This window comes from Pleurodeles waltl, chromosome 3_1 (genome assembly GCF_031143425.1).
Source record: "Pleurodeles waltl isolate 20211129_DDA chromosome 3_1, aPleWal1.hap1.20221129, whole genome shotgun sequence".
In the NCBI taxonomy this organism is placed as follows: domain Eukaryota; kingdom Metazoa; phylum Chordata; class Amphibia; order Caudata; family Salamandridae; genus Pleurodeles; species Pleurodeles waltl.
The window spans coordinates 1,041,256,680-1,041,276,667 of NC_090440.1; the positions used below are offsets into that span (position 1 = coordinate 1,041,256,680).

Genomic DNA, 19,988 nt, shown 5'->3' on the forward strand with positions numbered 1-19,988 from the left:
ATTTACCCTGCATAAAATATCTAAAATTGTGCCTTACGCAGACATGGTGTGAGAAACTGTGGAGGCTTGTGTAATATCTAAAGTCTTTATTAAGAGTAGATATTGGCAATATAAATGGAATTTTGCTTGGGTAGCCAAGACTCTGTACACTTACTGTACCTTTTTTAGAACATAAAGATGAATATATATTGAAAGATTACCTGGATGAGATTGAATCTGTTGGGAGAAAGTCATTTTTCTTGAAATTTCAACTAGGGAAACTGCCACTTCACTTCTTTACGGGCAAATGGCTGCGAGATTCCAAGGAGGCTGATAGGCTCTGCCCCTTTTCTCTTGCAGCCAATGAAACAGTGGACCTTATACTCTTCCTTTGCCTAGTATATTTAGGAAGCAGAAGTAAATGGTTACTACTGTTGTGCTGCAGGACAGGCCTCAGGAATTATACAGTGGTGTCCAGAAATTCGAGAAGTGATATCAGGCATTCTGTAGTGTTTGCGATCGCTTGCTTTTTGTTGTCCGTGTGGAGAGAGACAAAAACAAGCACAGGTCTAGCTGTCCTTTTTCAGATGTCTGATAGATAAATACCCTATTGTTTTAGTGATGAGCGTAGTAAGTAGAGCATTTTTATTTCCACCAGTTGCTTGTCCCCTGGTTCTTGGTCCACTTCTGGGAGTAAGAGACCCAGGAGGTTCTTTGAGTACCTTTTTGTTTTTAGGTACTGTGGTAATCTAAATCCAGGAAAAGGCTAAATCCAGGAGAAGGCTGTCTGTTACAAGGGAGACTTTAATCTATCTGCTTAAGAAACTGTGTTCCCCAAACTGGGAGTGCTGTGTCATAATTTGTTTGGTGACTGGATTGTGTGAGTCAGTGAGACATTGTTCTAACATGTTTCTATTACAGCAACTGTGAGAAAGGGCCTCTTTTGACATGGTTAGCCCTCACCTTTTGCCTGGTATTTGATGTGGTTTTCAAGTTGTTACTGTCCAGGGTCCCCGCTAACCAGGTTCCCTGGGCCAGACCTCTTTCCCAAAACTGTTATGTTGAATTGACGCAATTGGAGACACCTTTAGGTGCCACTATAAGTCCCTAGTAAATGGATGTGTAGGAAGTTGGCTCTGTATGCACTATTTCAAAGTAAGGAATAGTATGCACAGAGTCCAAGGGTTCCCCTTAGAGGTAAGATAGTGGCAAAAAGAGATCATTCTAATGCTCTATTTTGTGGTAGTGTGGTCGAGCAGTAGGCTTATCAAAGGAGTAGTGTTAAGCATTTGTTGTACATACACAAGCAATAAATGAGGAACACACACTCAGAGACAATTCCAGGCCAATAGGTTTTTGTATAGAAAAATATATTTTCTTAGTTTATTTTAAGAACCACAGGTTGAAGATTTACATGTAATACTTCAAATGAAAGGTATTGCAGGTAGGTACTTTAGGAACTTTGAATTAGCAAAATAGCATATACAGTTTTCACATAAATCACATATAGCTATTTTAAAACTAAACACTCTCATTTTCAACAGTTCCTGGGGGGAGTAAGAGTTGATTAGTTTTTGCAGGTAAGTAAACCACCTACGGGGTTCAAGTTTGGGTCCAAGGTAGCCCACCGTTGGGGGTTCAGAGCAACCACAAAGTTACCACACCAGCAGCTCAGGGCCGGTCAGGTGCAGAGGTCAAAGTGGTGCCCAAAACGCATAGGCTTCAATGGAGAAGGGGGTGCCCCGGTTCCAGTCTGCCAGCAGGTGAGTACCCACGTCTTCGGAGGGCAGACCAGGGGGGTTTTGTACGGCACCGGGGGGGACACAAGTCCACACAGAAAGTACACCCTCAGCAGCACGGGGGCGGCCGGGTGCAGTGTGCAAACACGCGTCGGGTTTTCAATAGGTTTCAATGGGAGACCAAGGGGTCTCTTCAGCGATGCAGGCAGGTAAGGGGGGGGGGGGCTCCTCGGGGTAGCCACCACCTGGGCAAGGGAGTGGGCCTCCAGGGGGTCACTCCTGCACTGGAGTTCGGATCCTTCAGGTCCTGGGGGCTGCGGGTGCAGTGTCCCTACCAGGCGTCGGGTTCTTAGAAGCAGGCAGTCGCGGTCAGGGGGAGCCTCGGGATTCCCTCTGCAGGCGTCGCTGTGGGGGCCCGGGGGGGCAACTCTGGCTACTCACGATCTCGCAGTCGCCGGGGAGTCCTCCATGAAGTGATTGTTCTCCACAAGTCGAGCCGGGGGCGTCGGGTGCAGAGTGTCAAGTCACACGCTTCCGGCGGGAAACGCAAGTTGTTGCAAAGTTTCTTCTTTGTTTCAAAGTTGCAGTCTTTGGTGAACAGAGCCGCTGTCCTCGGGAGTTCGTGGTCCTTCTAGATGCAGGGCAGTCCTCTGAGGCTTCAGAGGTCGCTGGTCCCTGGGGAGAGCGTCGCTGGAGCAGTGTCTTTAGAAGTGGGGAGACAGGCCGGTAGAGCTGGGGCCAAAGCAGTTGGTGTCTCCGTCTTCTCTGCAGGGTTTTTCAGCTTAGCAGTCCTCTTCTTCTTAGGTTGCAGGAATCTGAGTTCCTAGGTTCTGGGGAGACCCTAAATACAGAATTTAGGGGTGTGTTTAGGTCTGGGGGGTTAGTAGCCAATGGCTACTAGCCCTGAGGGTGGCTACACCCTCTTTGTGCCTCCTCCCTGAGGGGAGGGGGGCACATTCCTATCCCTATTGGGGGAATCTTCCATCTGCAAGATGGAGGATTTCTAAAAGTCAGAGTCACCTCAGCTCAGGTTGCCTTAGGGGCTGTCCTGACTGGCCAGTGACTCCTCCTTGTTTTTCTCATTATCTCCTCCGGCCTTGCCGCCAAAAATAGGGCCGTGGCCGGAGGGGGAGGGCAACTCCACTAGCTGGAATGCCCTGGGGTGCTGTAACAAAGGGGATGAGCCTTTGAGGATCACCGCCAGGTGTTACAGTTCCTGCAGGGGGAGGTGTGAAGCACCTCCACCCAGTACAGGCTTTGTTACTAGCCACAGAGTGACAAAGGCACTCTCCCCATGTGGCCAGCAACATGTCTGGTGTGTGGCAGGCTGCTAAAACCAGACAGCTTACACGGGTAGTCGGTTAAGGTTTCAGGGGGCACCTCTAAGGTGCCCTCTGGGGTTGTATGTTACAATAAAATATACACTGGCATCAGTGTGCATTTATTGTGCTGAGATGTTTGATACCAAACTTCACAGTTTTCAGGGTAGCCATTATGGCGCTGTGGAGTTCGTGCATGACAGACTCCCAGACCATATACTCTTATGGCTACCCTGCACTTACAATGTCTAAGGCGTTGCTTAGACACTGTAGGGGCATAGTGCTCATGCACTTATGCCCTCACCTATGGTATAGTGCACCCTGCCTTAGGGCTGTAAGGCCTGCTAGAGGGGTGACTTATCTATACCTGTAGGCAGTGTGAGGTTGGCATGGCACCCTGAGGGGAGTGCCATGTCGACTTAATCGTTTTGTCCTCACTAGCACACACAAGCTGGCAAGCAGTGTGTCTGTGCTGAGTTAGGGGTCCCCAGGGTGGCATAAGACATGCTGCAGCCCTTAGGGACCTTCCCTGGCATCAGGGCCCTTGGTACCAGGGGTACCAGTTACAAGGGACTTACCTGGATGCCAGGGTGTGCCAATTGTGGAAACTAAAGTACAGGTTAGGGAAAGAACACTGGTGCTGGGGCCTGGTTAGCAGGCCTCAGCACACTTTCAAATCAAAACTTAGCATCAGCAAAGGCAAAAAGTCAGGGGGTAACCATGCCAAGGAGGCATTTCCTTACAGGATGGTACTGAGGTACCCAGGGCATGAAGTGCTAAGGGTAGGCCCCTGAGAACAGCTGCACAAATTGTGTCACCCACAGGGACCATGCATCCAAGTGCACCAAGCACTGCCATTGCAGGCTGTGAGTCCTGGTGGAATCCCAAAATGCTAAATGGACATGGCACACAGCCTGTGTGCCCTGTCCACTACACCCCTTATGGCATGCCTTCCAACTCTCAAGCAAGGTGCACTATACTGCATGTGTGAGCATAGATGCATGAGCAATATTTCCCTACTGTGTCCCAACCAACCTGGGCCATAGCAAGTGAACAGAGCAGCCATTTCACATGTATGTGCTGTACACTGGTAAGTACAAGTTTCACAGCTATATGATGGCCACTCTGCACCCTAGGTTGTTTGGTATCGAAAAACTCAGAATGATAAACCCAATCTGGTACCAGTATTGGATGTATTGCAAATGTACCCAGAGGCCACCTTAGAGGTGCCCCCTGTAAAAGCTATCTACAATCGCATGAGAACCCTGGGGTGAGAGCCTGTGCTCTCTGGGTCTAGAGAATAAAGCCCTTCCTGGGCACAGGTGATACACCTCCACCCCCAGGAATGTGCACAGCCCTGCCTATGAGCTTCAAATGGCTTACCGCCCTTGAAACTCGACCCCCAGCCCTTCTCCTAGCATCGATGGCCGTCTTGATTGCAAACCCTCACTTTTGGCAGGAGCAACGGGGGATAATGTACAAAAGACAGGAGGGGTGCACCACACCTAAGGTGTGGCATGCAAGGTGATCCTGCCTGTTCATTTTCCTCCATCTTACCTGGGCCTTTCAGGGATAAGGAAGTGACCTCTACCCACAGAAAGTGGTAACAAAGTGGGTATAGCCCCCCTAAGGTATATGACCCACTGGTCACTACTAGGTACTCCCCTAAACACCCACTAAATGCAGTATTTATTGGGCACCCCTAAACCTGCAGATCAGATTCCAAGGACACAAGAAGGCCTGCAACAAAGAAGACACAATCAAACCCTGCCTGCTGCACCCAAGACTCGACAATCACCACTGAGGGGGTTGCACGGTCATCAGACAGACTCTATAAAACCCCAGAGGATCTCCTTCTTTCTGAAAGTCACCAAAGACCTCCCTCCAGATTGAAGACGGCACTCCCTGCAACAAAGAAGCAAAGGACCTGTGAAGTCCAGCTCACTGACTGGCCACTGACCAAAGAACCAGATACAAGAGCTAGACCAAATTTCACCTAACAGGCCCAGAGGACAAAACCTGCAAGTGTGTCAAGTTTGATGGCACTGCAACCTCCAGTGGCTGATCTGTGCAATAGCCTGGGGTACCAGCCCCTAATGTGAGACACCCAGAATAAAATTCAACTCTGGACTCCAAAAGGACCAGGAGAAACCCCAGTGGAGGGACTTCAAGACATTTAAGAACCACCTCCAGAATGGCCCTGCTGGTCTGCAACCCACCCTCAAAGTGACGTGCCTCCTGCTTCAATGGCACCTTTGCGCACAGCTCTTGGCTCACCTATCTGCTCTGCACTCGGCCTCTCTGGGCCCTGCATTGGAGAACTAGCTGTGCTCTAAGGGTCCCACACCCCTTGCGACCTCTAAACTCCAATGGATCCCACCGGACTCACCTTGAAGTCCTCCTGTGCTTGCGTTTTCAAGTGGCCCCCTGCAGTGGTTCTGCCCAGCTCCAAGGACTTTTCAGCAGCTCTTCCTGCCAAAACCGGAAGCCATCCAAACTTCTCTGGCTGGTCCACAGGACAGCTCGACAACCTTGACCTATAAACGGTAGTTGGTAAATGTATTGCATGATTTTATATACATTTCTTTAAATTTCACCCATTGATTCTTATGTTGCATAATTACGCACAAAAATACAATTTTTGCCAAACTTTGAAAAATCATAACTTAAAAAGTACTTTCCTAATTTTGATGATCTTGGTCTTAAAACTTTTTATAAAAATCTGAAATATATTTGTAAATTATTCTCAAGTTATTCCTTTGAGTGTATGTCCATATTTATTGATACGGTGAGTACAAAAAATGATTTGCACTTCTCCAAGATTGGCCGAACTGCTCGACCAAGCTACCATAGAATTTAGAACATTAGATGGTCTAGTTTTTACCGCTGTAAACCAATGTGTGGTTGCCTGGAATCTCTGCACAGTGTGCCTTGTTTTGCACATTACATAGAAAGCCAGCCTCCTACATTTGGTATCTCAGCGGTGGGAAAAAAACTTTGCATTTGCTGATACCACCTTGTCAATTTGTGAGCACACAAATAAGTCTCCCAATTGCCTTTAACTTAATTGCATTTCTTTCAATTGGATAAAATGTTTGCAAATTTTTAAACTAACTGCTTAGGCTCTGGTTAGGTCCCTACAACAATAGTTAGAGTTTTGGAAGTCCTTACTTCAGTAGACCTTATCCAAAAGGGGTTTCAAATTTATAAAAATGGCCCAACTTTATTAGTATAACATGTCAGATTCAGAGACACAGAGCCAGGATCTTGACCTAGCCCCTTACATGGTGTATAACTATGCCCAGTTGAGAAAACTCCTCCTGGAAAACATGCTAAAGTTGACCAACTTAGATTCCAGGTAGGTCAGCATGATAAAGCCCATTCCACAGAGGAAGCAGACAGTGATACCTCTGATGGAGAGGAAGATGGTGTGGACAATGGGGATGAGGGTAGCTTCTCTTCCCTTAGCATTAGTGCATCTATAGAAGAGGACCTAGCTTTGGCAAGGTTGACCAAAAAGACTGAATATAGAGGGTCAGCTTTTGAAGATTGAAACAAAAAGAAAAGAGTTGGACCTAGGACTCATCTCTGATGGCAGCATACAAGTGTTGAGAGAAAAGGAAAGGAAAAGGAATTGTCTTTTCTCAGAAGATGATATAGTAAGCTGGTTTTCTGCTTTTGAAAGAGCCTGCATTGGGTGGAAAATTGAAAAGAATCATTGGGGCACACTGTTGTGGGAGTTATTATCAGAAAAGTGCAGGGATAGGCCCCTGACATTGAATGAAGCGGATTCTAAATCCCAGGACCTTATAAAGGGTACCCTGATTGAGGGATTTGGATTTACAACTGAAGAGTACCACATAAAGTTCAGGGAGGCTTGAAAAACCCAGGACCAAACTTGGGTAGAGTTTGTGGACTATTCAGTAAAAATGCTGGGTGGTTGGTTAGCTGGTAACAAGGTACACGATTATGATGGACTGTATAACCTATCCATGAAAGAGCATCTGCTAAGTAATTGTAATTGTTACAATGAGAAGCTACATGAATACCTGGTAGACTTGTTCACCTTCTCCTTTAGAGCTCGGAAAGAAGGCAGACCATTGGGTTAAGGCAAGGTGACCAAAACTACCACTGGTGGGGGAGACCAAAAGAAAGAGGCCAAGAAGGCCACCCAAGGGAAAGATGGGATCCAAAATAAAAATAAAGCGTCTTCTCAAGGCCCCCAAAAGCCTGCACAGGAGGGTGAGCTCAGAGACTCCTCACAGTCACGTCTAAGGGTGGCTACAATGGAAATAACCTTGATCCCAACAAGGCTTGGTGCTATGATTGCAAAAATAGAGGGCACCAAACTTGAGACACTAGCTGTAAAACAAGAAGCCAACCTGTAGTAAATGCTATTGCTAATCTCCAGATGGGATCCAGTTGTGGCCTGACCATGTCAGTGAACCCACAGAGGCAACACTAGTCACAGAGGGAGGGGTAGAATTATTCTCTGCTGCCCGGCCTATTCGTATGCAAAAAAAACAAGCAGCACCCTTTGATAAATGGGGGGAAAGTTGAAGTGCTGAAGGACACAGGAGCTAGTGTCACCATGGTGACCCAACACTTGGTCCACTCCAATCAGTTTTTGGAAGGGAAGCCTAACCTGTCACCAATGCTGAAAATGAGACAAATTTCCATTCCATGGCTATGGTAACATTTGATTGGGGTGTAGTAGTAGGTCAAAAAGAAGTGGTTGTGTCCTCATCCATCCCAGTAGATTGTCTGTTTGGAAATGAGCTGGAGCATTCCCCCTGGGCTGAAGTAGAACTGAAGATCCATGCAGCCATGCTTGGGTTCCCAGAATGGGCCTGTGTTAAGAGTAGGGCATAGTGCAAACTTCAGAGAGAAAAACGAGAATTGGATCCTGAAAACACGGACCAACCTCCCAAGAGAAAAGGCAGGAAGACTGGGGAGTCCGCTTCAAAACAGATCTCAAGTAAGAAACCCTCTTCTCAGGAAAATGACTTGTTATTCCCAGATGGAACTGAGTCTGCAGAGCTGGGGCATTACCACCATGAGCTCTTGAGCCCAGCGGGCACCCTCCAGGGAGGATCCGTTCAGGGACAATGAACCTCTCTCACTCTTGGAGGCTTGAGGCAGCAAGCTGCAAAGGAAATAAATGTTAGTGTCAATGGTACCCACAGGGTTTACTGGGAGGATGGACTCCTGTTTACTTAGGCCAGAGACCTCAAACCTGGTGCAACTAGGAGGGTGATAGTACCATGGCAGTACAGAGAGTTTCTTCTCACTGTAGCCCATGACATTCCCCTAGATGGGCATTTGGGTCAAAATAAAATTTGGAGGAGGCTAGTGAATCACTTTTAGTGGTCTGGAATGTCCCAGAAAGTGGTCTTTTGCCAGTCCTGTGTCACATGCCAAGCCAGTGGCAAAGCAGGTGGCCACCTAAAGGCCCCCTAAATTCCACTGCTTGTGGTTGAGGTTCCTTTTTAGAGAATAGGGGTTTATATTCTTGGCACCCTTGACCATCAGACAGCAACAGGAAATAGATATATCCTAGTGGTAGTGGATCATACCACTAGATATCCTGAGGCTATACCCCTTAGGACAATTGCTGCTCCTGTAGTAGCAAAAGCCCTCCTCGGCATTTTACCAGGGTTGGGTTCCCTAAGGATGAAGTATCAAACAGAGGTTCAAACGTCATGTCTGTATACTTAAAACACATGTGGCAGAAGTGTGGAGTGCCTCATAAGTTCACTACTCCATACCATCCACAAACAAATCGGTTGGTTGAAAATGGCATGATTGGAGGATGCCCTGAAAAACTCAGAAGGAGATAGGATGTCTTACTTCCATTCCTTCTTTTTGCCTAAAGGGAAGTGCCATTAAAGGAAGCAGGATGCTCTCTATTTAAACTTTTGTTTGGGCATCCTGTTAGGGACCACTGAGTCTTGTAAGTGAAGGATGGGAGAAACTTCTCAAAGAGCCCAAGCAGGACATAGTGGACTATGTACTTGGCCTAAGTTCAAAAAGGGCAGAGTACATGTAAAACGAAAGCCAAAACCTCCAGGCCAGCCGGGAGCTGAAAAAGTACTAGTGTGGCCAAAAAGGTGCTATGGTGGAATTCCAAACAGAGCTGAAAGTTTGGGTTTCGGAGCCTGTGGCTCCTAGGGCTCCCCAGGACAAGTAGTCTGGGCCTTATCCCCATTTTGGAAAAGAAAGGAGAGGTCACTTATCTAGTTGCCCTGGGCAGTTGCAAAAGTTCAGGTCAAGCGCCTGAAATCGTATTATGACAGAGCTGATGTGGCCATGGTCACTGTTACAGATGAGGGACAGGAAGAAGAGAGTGAACCTCTCCCTGATCTCCTCTCCAGCAACCCACAAGATGGTTCTGTGGATGGAGTGGTCTTGTAAAACACCCTCACAAAGCAACAGCAGGCTGACTGCAGGCAAGTCTTCGACCGCCATGTTGAATTATTCTCCCTGACCCCTGGGAAGGCTGAATGGTGTGCCAATGATGTGTACACTGGTGACAGCTTGCCTGTCAAAAACAAAATTTACAGTCAGACCATGTCAGGGAGAGCATCCAAACAGAAGTCAAGAAAATGTTGGATTTGTGTGTCATCGAACTCTCGGGGAGCCCCTGGGCTAGCCCAATAGTTTTAGTCCCCAAACATCACTCCAAAGGAGAGAAAAAGGAAATTAGGTTTGTGTGGATAACAGGGGCATGATCTCAATAACCAAAAAAGATGCATACCCAATTCCAAGAGCTGATGAGCTCCTAGATAGACAAAGGGCAGCCAAATATCTGAGTACTTCTAATTTGACATCTGGGTACTGACAGATTGGCCTGACTCCAGCAGTGAATAAGAGGTCTGCATTTTCCACTCCAAGTGGGCATTATCAGTTCACTGTTATTCCTTTTGGATTGAAGAATGCCCCTGCCACTTTCCGAAGGTTGGTGAACCAAGTCCTTGCTTGGCTGGAATCATCTAGTGCAGCTTATTTTGATGAAATAGCTGTCTACAGCTCCAGTTGGCAGGATCACCTGATCCACCTAGGGAAGGTCGTTGAGGCCCAGCAAAAGGCAGTCCTCACTATCAAGGAAAGTAAGTGCCAGATAGGGCAGAGTAAAGTTGTTTACTTGGGCCCCCTGGTAGGTGGAAATCAAACCCCTTCTACCGAAGATCCAGACCATTCTGGCTTGGGAAGGTCCCACAACCCAGGCACAGGTCAGGGCATTCCTTAGCTTGACTGGGTATTATAGGAGATTTGTGAAGGATTATGGCACCATAGTGGCCCTCCTTAATGAATTGACCTCCAAGAAATGCCCAAAAAGGTTAACTGGACAGTGAGTTGTCAAATTGCCTTTGACACTCTGAAGAATGCTATGTGCTCTGCTCTAGTCCTACAAACTCCAGACTACTCCAGGCAGTTTATTGTCCCAACAGATGCCTCAGAAGTGGGAGTAGGAATGGTTCTAGCCAAGACAAATTATGAGAGACATGACCAGCCTGTGGCTTTTATAAGCAGAAGACTACTCCCTAAGGAAAGTAAATGGAATACCATAGAGAGGGAAGCCTTTGCTGTGGTCTGAGCCTTGAAGAAGATGAGGCCATGCCTGTTTGGCTCTCACTTCATCGTTCAAACAGACCACAGGCCTCCCAGATGGTAAAAACCCCAAGCTGCTTAGGTGGTCTATTTCTCAACAGGGAGTGAGTGGGCTTTCAAATGGAACACAGACCTGGGACTGCCGATGGCAATGCAGATGGCCTTTACACGTTCTTCCACTTAGATGATTAAGAGTCAGTAGGGAAAGTGTAGTCTCATCCTCTTTTGTTTGGAGGGGGTAGTGTGAGAAAGAGCATCTTTTGAAATGGTAAGTCCCTACTTTTTGCCTAGTATTTGATGTGGTTTCAAAGTTGTTAGTGCCCAGGGCCACTGCTAACCAGGTTCCCTGGGCCAGATCTCGTTCCCAAAACTGTTATGATGCATTGACACAATTGGAAATACCTTTAAGTGCCCCTATAAGTTCCTAGTAAATTGTACTAAGGTACCCAGGGCATGAGGTACTAAGGGTAGGTCCCTGAGAGCAGCTGCACAGACTGTCCCACCCTCAAGGACCATGCATCCAAGTGTACCCAGCACTGCCATTGCCTGGTGCAATCCTAAAATGCAATACAGACATGGCACACAGCCTGTGTGCCCTGTCCACTACACACTGCATGCGATATAGGCAAGACACCGCTTTGGCAGGTTTTCCAACCCTAAGGCAGAATGCACTATACTGCAAGTGTGGACATAGATGCATGAACAATATGCCCCTAGCGTGTCCCTGCCAAACCTGGGACATAATAAGTGAACAGAGCAACCACTTTGCAAGAAATTGCTGGACACTAGTCAGTACCAGTTTCACAGCTACATGATGGCCTATCTGCACTCTGGGTTGTTTGATCTAATATAAAATGGTACCAGTATTGGATTTATTACAAAATGTACCCAGGGAGAGCCTTAGAGGTGCCCCCTCCAAAAGCTAATTACCCTGACATGATTGCTGGCCGATCACAAACAGCCTGCCACCATGTGACAAGATTCTGGAACACTGGGGAGAGAGCCTGTGCTCTCTGGGTCCAGCGAACAAAGCCTTTCTTGTGCAGATGTGTTACACTTCCTCCCAAAGGAATGTGCACAGTTTGCCTATGAGCTTCAAAGGGCTTACCATCCTTAAAACTGGATCCCCTGCCCTGCTACTAGCAGCTGATGGCCGCCTCATTGCAAAACTCCACTTCTGAGGGGAAGCAACAGCAGGAAAATTCACAAAGGACAGGAGTGGCCACCCCCAGCTTGCACCACCCCTAAGGTGTTGCATGCAAGGTGACCCCTCGATTTCATTTTCCTCCATCTTACATGGTAGGAAAATGGTCTATCAGAGATAGGGAAGTGATCCCTGCCCACAGGAAGTGGTCACAAAGTGGGTGTAGACACCCTAAGGTAGGTGACCCATTAGTACTCCACTAAACACCCACTAAATGCAGTATTTAAACACCCACTAAACACAGTATTTTGTGCTACCCCCAAAAAAGGCCCAGGGCTCGAGAACTGCAGTCCTGCTGATCAAAGAAAAAGGCACCAAAGTCTGCCTGCTGCATCTAGGACTCGACAGTCGCCCCTGAGGGGTTGTATGGATACCTGATGGACTGTACAGAACCCCAGAGGACCTCCCCCCATCTGAAAATTGCCAAAGATCTCCCTCCTGAGTGAAAGCATCACTCCCTGCAACAAAGAAGCAAAGGACCAGTGAAGTTCAGTTTACTGTCTGGCAGCTGATCAAGGAACCGGACACAGCAACCGGACCAAATTTAACCCGATGGGCCTGCAGGACAAATCCTGCAAGTGTACCAAGTTTGATAGCACTGCGACCTCCAGTGGCTGAACCATGCAATTGCCCAGGGGAATGGACCCATAACGCCGGACACCCAGAAAAAAGTCCACTCCGGACTCCAAAAGGACAAGGAGCAAGTTCCAGTCGAGGAACTTCACTTCAGGACGTGTAAGAACCACCCCCCAGAGTGGCGCTGCTGACCTGCAATCCACCCTCAAAGTGGCATGCCTCATGCTTCCAAGGGCACCTTGGCTCATATCTGCTCTGCACCCGGTCACCCTGGGTCATGTACTGGAGAACCAGCTGTGCCTGGAAGAGTCCCCCACCACTTGCAACCTGTACACTCCAAGGGGACCCACTGGACTTACCTTGAAGTCTGCCTGTGCATTGCTTTTCCAAGTGGTCCCCCACAGTGGTCCTGAACCAGCTCCAAGGACTTTTCAGCAGCTCTTCCTGCCAAAACTGGGAGCCGTCTGAACTTCTCCAGCTGGTCCTCAGGACATCTCAATGACCTCGACCTATAAATGAAAGGATACATTGGTAAACACATTGCCACATTTTTATAGCTTGCTCCTATTGATTCCTATGGTGCGTAATTACATACAAAAATACTATTTTTGCTAAACTTTGATAAATCATAACTTAAAAGTATTTATCCGATTTTGATGATCTTTCTTATTATATAAAAAGCTGAAGTATTTTTGTAAATTGGTCTTGAGTTATTTCTTTGAGTGTATGTCCATATTTATTGTTACTGTGAGTAGAACAAATGCTTTGCACTTCTCAAAGATTGGCCTAACTGCTCGACCAAGCTAAAATGAGAATTAGAGCATTAGGTGGTCTCGTTTTTACCTCTGTAAACCAATGTGTGGCTACCCGGACTATCTGCCCAATGTGCGTGGTTTTCCACACTACATAGAGAGCCAGCCTCCTACCGCAACTTGCGAGAAATAGGTTATAGAGTTATAATGCGGAAGAAGAAAATTCTATCTCACAGTCACAATTTCATGAACTACCACCTTTCGACATTTGTTTTGGTCAAAACTCATATCTTATCTTTTCCCACCCTCTCAGCATCCGATCTCAGGTATGTCACAGACATTTACTGCTATTGGTTATGCGAGAACCCTATGATGCGTAATGCTCCATCCATTCAAGAGGTAATCTTCTGTGTATCCTCCCATAGCATCTTAAGGAATTCCCCCACAACATCTCCTTCCTTTCTCTACAGCTCAAAATACGGGTGTTCTATTGATAGAGGGATGTAATAAACCTCTTTCACCACCTTGTCTGCAGACCAAATTTGCCAGATCAACATGCAAACTGCCCCATATTGTGTAGTGGGGATGCAGATCGGACCCATTGTTTCTTATGTAAAGCACACTGTCACCTATCTCGGTTAGAGATATGCTAAATAAAAATGTAAAATAACTAACTGAATAACTTGTTCTCACAACTCTAAAAATGATCCTAATCAGTAGCAAATGGACCTACTGCTGCTGTCTGCTGCTGCCTTTTCCTGTGAACGACAAAAAACTAATGAAGGGTTTATCTTAAATTAATTTTTGTTATAACTTTTAGATTAGTCATTCAAGATCCATTAAAGCCAACTCAATTGATGAATATCAATGATGTAGAATCTCTTGAGGGCATAGAATAAAGATAGGCCAGTGTTCTGCGCTAACATGTGAAAATTCAATAGTTGTAATAATACAGAACAATATTATGTACACATGCTATACAAGACAAGGAGGTACATACAAATGAATGAAAGCCTACATATGTACAAATAACCACCAGGTAAGACTTAGAAGTGACTGGTATATTTGAATTCACAAATGGTCTTATGTGGTGAACAATACAACTCGGCCTAACAACCAAAATCGTAAGAGTAAAAATACAATACAAATATCTCTACTTCATATCGGCCGATGTGAGTAAATTGTCGACACGTCGACATATCATATCTAAATGGTAACCATTGATGAGATCATCTTGAAGACAATATATGTTTAGAAGGATCCTTAAAAAGAAAAATTGAACAAATATTTTTTAAAGATTTGTCAAACATTAGTGCACAGAAAAACCATGCTCAAACAGTGTGTGTGTCACTGTAACCACACCATGCAGCCCACATGATAAACAATGAGTCAAGTGAAGTGTACAGTGCCTCATATGGTCATGCACCTCTGAATTATTTTCAAAGGAGAGTTGTTGCATTATGGATGGTAAGCAAGTGTCTGACTAAAAATAGAAGACCTACTTGTGTAACTCTACATACATCCATATTGTGCTTGAATCCCATACATCGCTAGAGTTTTATCTTGCATTATGGAATTCCTGAAAAATACTACAGTGGTAAATTGTATTTTATTTAATAAACCACTTACATCTAGATAATAGAGACTTATGTAGACAATACCTACAAGCCCACTGCAACATACTTTAAATCTGTGGCAGAACTGTGAAGTAGAAAAATACATGCAAACCAATACTTCAACTGGTACATGCTCCGGTGTAGGGGTTTACAATTAGTAAAGAAATACCTAAATTCATAGTATTGAATTTGCACAGAGATACTGCAGTTAATGTATGAATTAAATATGTGGGCAGTCCCCAGCTTCAGAAACGATTCATGGAAACAAATACACCTAGAAATAGGCATAGAAAAACAAACCAATACAGACTACAATGCCCAACAGCAGAAACATCAACGTCCACCATCTGCACTTGTGGTGGTTGAAAGGATTTGCAGACAAACATCAAGGCTATAACAGTGGGCACCCGGAAGTGAATCATGGAAAGGAGTAAGTGAATCTAACATAGAAAGTGCTGCAACCTTGCACCAGTGTTGACAGTGCATACACCTATAGTTAAAAGTGCTTTAAAATATAGCCAAAATAATATTGTAAAAATATGTAGGTAAACAGAATCTAGAATCCTAATCACAAACCAAAACACCTTTTCAAAGAGCAAAAATGTAATACATTCCTTGGAATATATCTTTGAGGAGTAGGAAAATGAAGGAAAGTGGAAAACTGGTGCTGCCATATTAGAGCAGTGTCATCTTTTCAAATTAAAAAAAATGTTTTGAAAGGACAAAAGGAAGAAAGTATTGAAGAGTAAATACCTACTATGGGAAACAACAAGGATTAAAATAAGAGGACTGTAGTCTAGTTAGGGCAGTCATATATAAACCACACGCATTATTGCAACACTTCTAAAGTGAATCAATAGATAATTACAGTACGGCAAGTGAACACCATTCTACTGAGGCATTAGGTGTTTTTCCTGCCAAATCCTGTTATTCACTCTAAGTGACAGAAGGCAACCCATGTCACGTCGCTGTGTGTAACATTTGAGGACTTCAAGTACTTACCACTTCATTTCATTACATTGATGATCTCATGCTTTGTAACATTCAACAAGAGGTCCTTTTTCCGTGTTCCATCTGATCCTTGATTGATATTGTAGTATTCTGCGTCAAACTTCCTGTGTTGTTTTTCCAAAGAACTGAGAAGCACGAAGGCATTCTATACATAACACTGCATTTTTCGTTTCACAATTAGACGAGTGTCCTAGTCTCCAAATTCTGCCATTATTAATACATGATTTAGTATTCCAAGTTGTGCTGCAAGCAGCACAAGTGCCACTTTTGTAGTGACCAATCAATTGTTGCAAACCCCAAATAGTGCTGATAATTGGTTTATAGATTTTTTGTAGGCTTTAACAAGACAGTCCCTCAGATTATGACCCCTTTTGAATGTGAAGAGAAGTTTGTTGATTTGGAATGTTTCATTTTATATTAAGCGCTAATTTTTCAGGATGATTCTTTTGATTTTTGGGGAAACAGTTCCAAACATAGTGACACATCTGAGACATGATTTTGGTGTTTTCTTTTCTTTTTAAATGTAAGGTTTTCTGAAAGAATCCTCCCTTTTACTGCAATTGTGACAGATTCCTATAAATTTGCCAAATGGCAAGTTGTTGCGTACGCTACATGATGGTGACTGTCATAGTTCAACATGGTATTGTGAGCCGTAGATACTGTATGCAGTCTTGTCTATAGACAGCTAAATTGCTCATAGATATTGTGGTCTAGAGAATTAATCTTGGAACTAGAAAAATCAAGGGTACATTCCAAATTAGGGTTTTTAGTGTTGAGACATGCATGGATATTCTAAAGGGCAGATGCAGGCCCTCGTCAAATTCATAGCACATTGTCAAAATAACGTAACCTTTTCAGTATTTTCATCACGTATGGATTTGTAGTGTTATAACTAAAACTGTCTTCAAAATTCACTATGTAGAGGTTGGCTATGTATGGAGAAAGTATTGCTCCCATAGCTACACTCTTCACTTGTTTAAAGAAGGTGTCTTTAATATGAAGTTCTTTCTAGCTCTGGTTGTCTTTTTTGGCCCAAAGTCCTAAACATTGCAATATGAGTGCTACAACATTCTGAGGTCTACTCCTATTTCAACATACTGACAGCACATGGATTAACTTAACATGTACCACCACACCTTATTTAAATTCCAGTCCCTGGAGTTCAGATCAGTCCATGGACTATTGCACCCCAATACACCGAGCTAATGCTGCAACACTACATTCTCACTGCCATCTTTGATCACTTATATACACAGCCCATCAGCTCCATGCCTCCCTTGCACAGTCTCATGACTGATAACTATCTGCACTTGCACCGTACGTTGGAAATCACCCCGATGAAATCAATTTGTTGGGTTCTCAATAGATTTTAGGCAGTGTTCAAGTCCCAACTCTTCCTCTGTGCACTGACCCAACCTACACCAATAGTGACAATGGTCTCAAATCGTTAATGTTACTGTCTAAGGGCCTCATTTAGAGTTCGTCCAACAGTCCATCAGACCTGCAAGTCAACAGAGGCTGTGGCTTCTGATCCCATGACAAACGTCCACATGGGTTATATAGAGATTCCTGGTAAGGACTACTGTGCCCTGAGTGGTGATGCCATTGTGGCAGCTTTGCTGAAAACACTGAAGCTTTGCCTAGAGGTAACTATGTTTGTTTCACCCACACTGCAAAGTTTTTTTTGTTTTTCAATCATAAGCTCCCTAAGCTTTTATTTAAAAAAAAACACTAAAAGGTTATTGGCCCAGATACAGTGGGTGTTTTCTCTCAGCAAGGGTGCAAGGATTCTGCTCTCTCTTTTTCATGTTTGGGACTGCCAGGCTTGAAAAGGAGAAATATACTTCAGAGTGAACATCCTAAATAGAGCACACATTCTAAAATATATATTGAAAGCAGACTTTTGATGGGAGGGCAGTTGATTCAAGATTCTCACCATCTGGACTAGTAAAAGCTACACCATCAGAATCCTGGGGCTTCCCCCTGATTCTAAATACAGCGGGGGAGTACACGTTTGGAGGAGCAATAGGACCCTTGATTGACAGTGGTGCACCTGCTTTATGAAATTCAAAAATTAGGTACTTCGACACTATCAAAGCTTTGTGCTAATAAATGTTGGCTGTCAAATATATTTCCTGCAATGACTAATGAAATGCCTAACCCACAAATGATTTGAATATTGTACACACTTACACTGTTTTATATACCACCAAACTGCTGTCCCTTTAAATTGTTTATCATCAACAGAGTATTCTGAAAAATACACATACAAATAGTTTAGGGATGTGCGGAGCTGTTTAGGCACATATCGTGGACATAAGTAGGGGATAGAGGTCTTGAACATGCCTCCTTTGGTAAGAAATCGTAGGTTGTGAGTCTGATTTCAGAAGGTGAAGGGTCATACTGAGATATTCTGAGGATGGAAAAAGTTTGCTTACCCCTTTTTAAAAGAGTAATTTGATACTACTGTATGTATTTGAATGCAATTGGGTATGCACAGAGGCAAGAGCGTGGACATTTGATTGTCGCAGTAACCCAGGAGTTCAGTACTTTTTTTATAGGTTATGTTTTCTGCACTTATATGGCAAGCATTCTACTGATACTATGCTTCATCATACTCACTGGTTCAGTATCTTTAGTGGTTATCTTAAGGGCACTTTGCCCCATAGGGTATGTTTGGATTTGGTGAGAAGGTTGGGTGGAAGTGGTGCCATGGTTTGAAAGAGGGTGGGACATTTAGAACACGCAGGGAGACCCATTATTCTTTCCTTTGACCTGTGAGTATTAGTTCCACAGAGGATGTGGCCAGGTAGAAGCTGGGTGGTGCAGGAAATGATTGAGTTCAGAAATGGGGACTCACAACCATAGAATAAATACATAGCATTATGAACACCTTATAAAAAAGAATAAAATATTGTAGGATCTTTGTGATGAAACAGGAGGATGAAGGAGGTAGCAGTTGGGCACAGAGCTAGAAAGAAAAATAAAATCAGCGCTGGCAAATATATTCAAACCTGCTCCACACCGCTGGAGACCTGTACTGGAATGGGGTCACGGGGAAAAGGATGGGCCATAGTAGTCAGTCCTGACCTGTAAACAGCTCTCTAGCACGCAGCCTACTGAGGAAATACTATAGTGGCACAATGGCCAGTTTCGCCTGGTTGGGTAGGAGTGAATTTAGATACTCTCCTTTACAGGAAATACATGTCCGCCTCCTCTTACTGCTATTTTTGTCCCGCAGGTCCGCGCCAGTGCCATCGCGCAAGACGCAGACCAGAACTATGACTACGCCAGTAACAGTGTGGTGCTGCACCTGGACTCTGGGGACGAGATCTACGTCAAGCTGGACGGAGGGAAGGCGCATGGAGGAAACAACAATAAATACAGCACATTCTCAGGCTTTATTCTATACCCAGACTGAGGCCAGGCCGCAAGGACGTCACTACGTTTTACTGACACTGCCTTGACGAGTCACGTGAGCTCGTTCTAATTATTTATCGGTTCATTTTAGGGTTCAAGTGGATGGAAACTACGTCACCCTTGTGTCTGTGAGCTTTGTCGTCAAACATCGGCTTCTGGGACGGGATCCGCTCATTAACGTGCGATGCAAATGTTTTCAAAAACAACTGTAAAATGTGGATTGTCAGATTGTCAGTTTTTTTTTCAATAAACATGTTTTTTTTAATTCATCCATAGGGAATCCCGATATTGAATTAGAAAACGGCGCATCGAAGCTTCCCGTGCTTGTTTGCTCAAATGTATTTATTTTTATGTGAACAAAAATCCCTGTGCGGGTGATATGATCTCATTGGTGTGTCGTTTGATGTCTGCAGACAACATTAAATTTACGTTTTTAGAAAATTTATTTTGTAATCGTGTCTCTGAATTCCACTAATCACCTGAAACACGAGCGAGCACGGTGTGGTGTTCTGAAATGTTATGGCAGTGAATTGGCACTGCAGAACCACTGCAGGGACATGAAGACATTTAAAAAATATTAGCTTTATTGTGCTAAAAAATAATAATACAGAAAATAGCAGTCTGTTTGAAAACAGGAACTGGGCTGTGTCGGATGTGAATATTCATTTACAATTATAAAACTTAAAGTAAAACAAAACAACCTTGAAAATTGTGTCTATGGTTTAAAAGCAAAATAACCCACGTTCACAGTTGGTAAAATA

General features: G+C 44.5%; 1 protein-coding gene across 1 annotated transcript in view; it reads left to right on the forward strand.

Annotated features, from left to right (window-relative positions):
• C1QL2 (complement C1q like 2) overlaps positions 1–19,650 on the forward strand; it is a 58,261-nt gene extending 38,611 nt beyond the window's left edge. Inside the window, exon 2 of the mRNA XM_069224336.1 lies at positions 19,049–19,650. Coding sequence (XP_069080437.1) covers positions 19,049–19,228 — 180 coding nt within the window. The 3' untranslated portion in view covers positions 19,229–19,650. The remainder of the gene's footprint in view (positions 1–19,048) is intronic.
• The last annotated feature ends 338 nt before the right edge of the window (positions 19,651–19,988 follow it).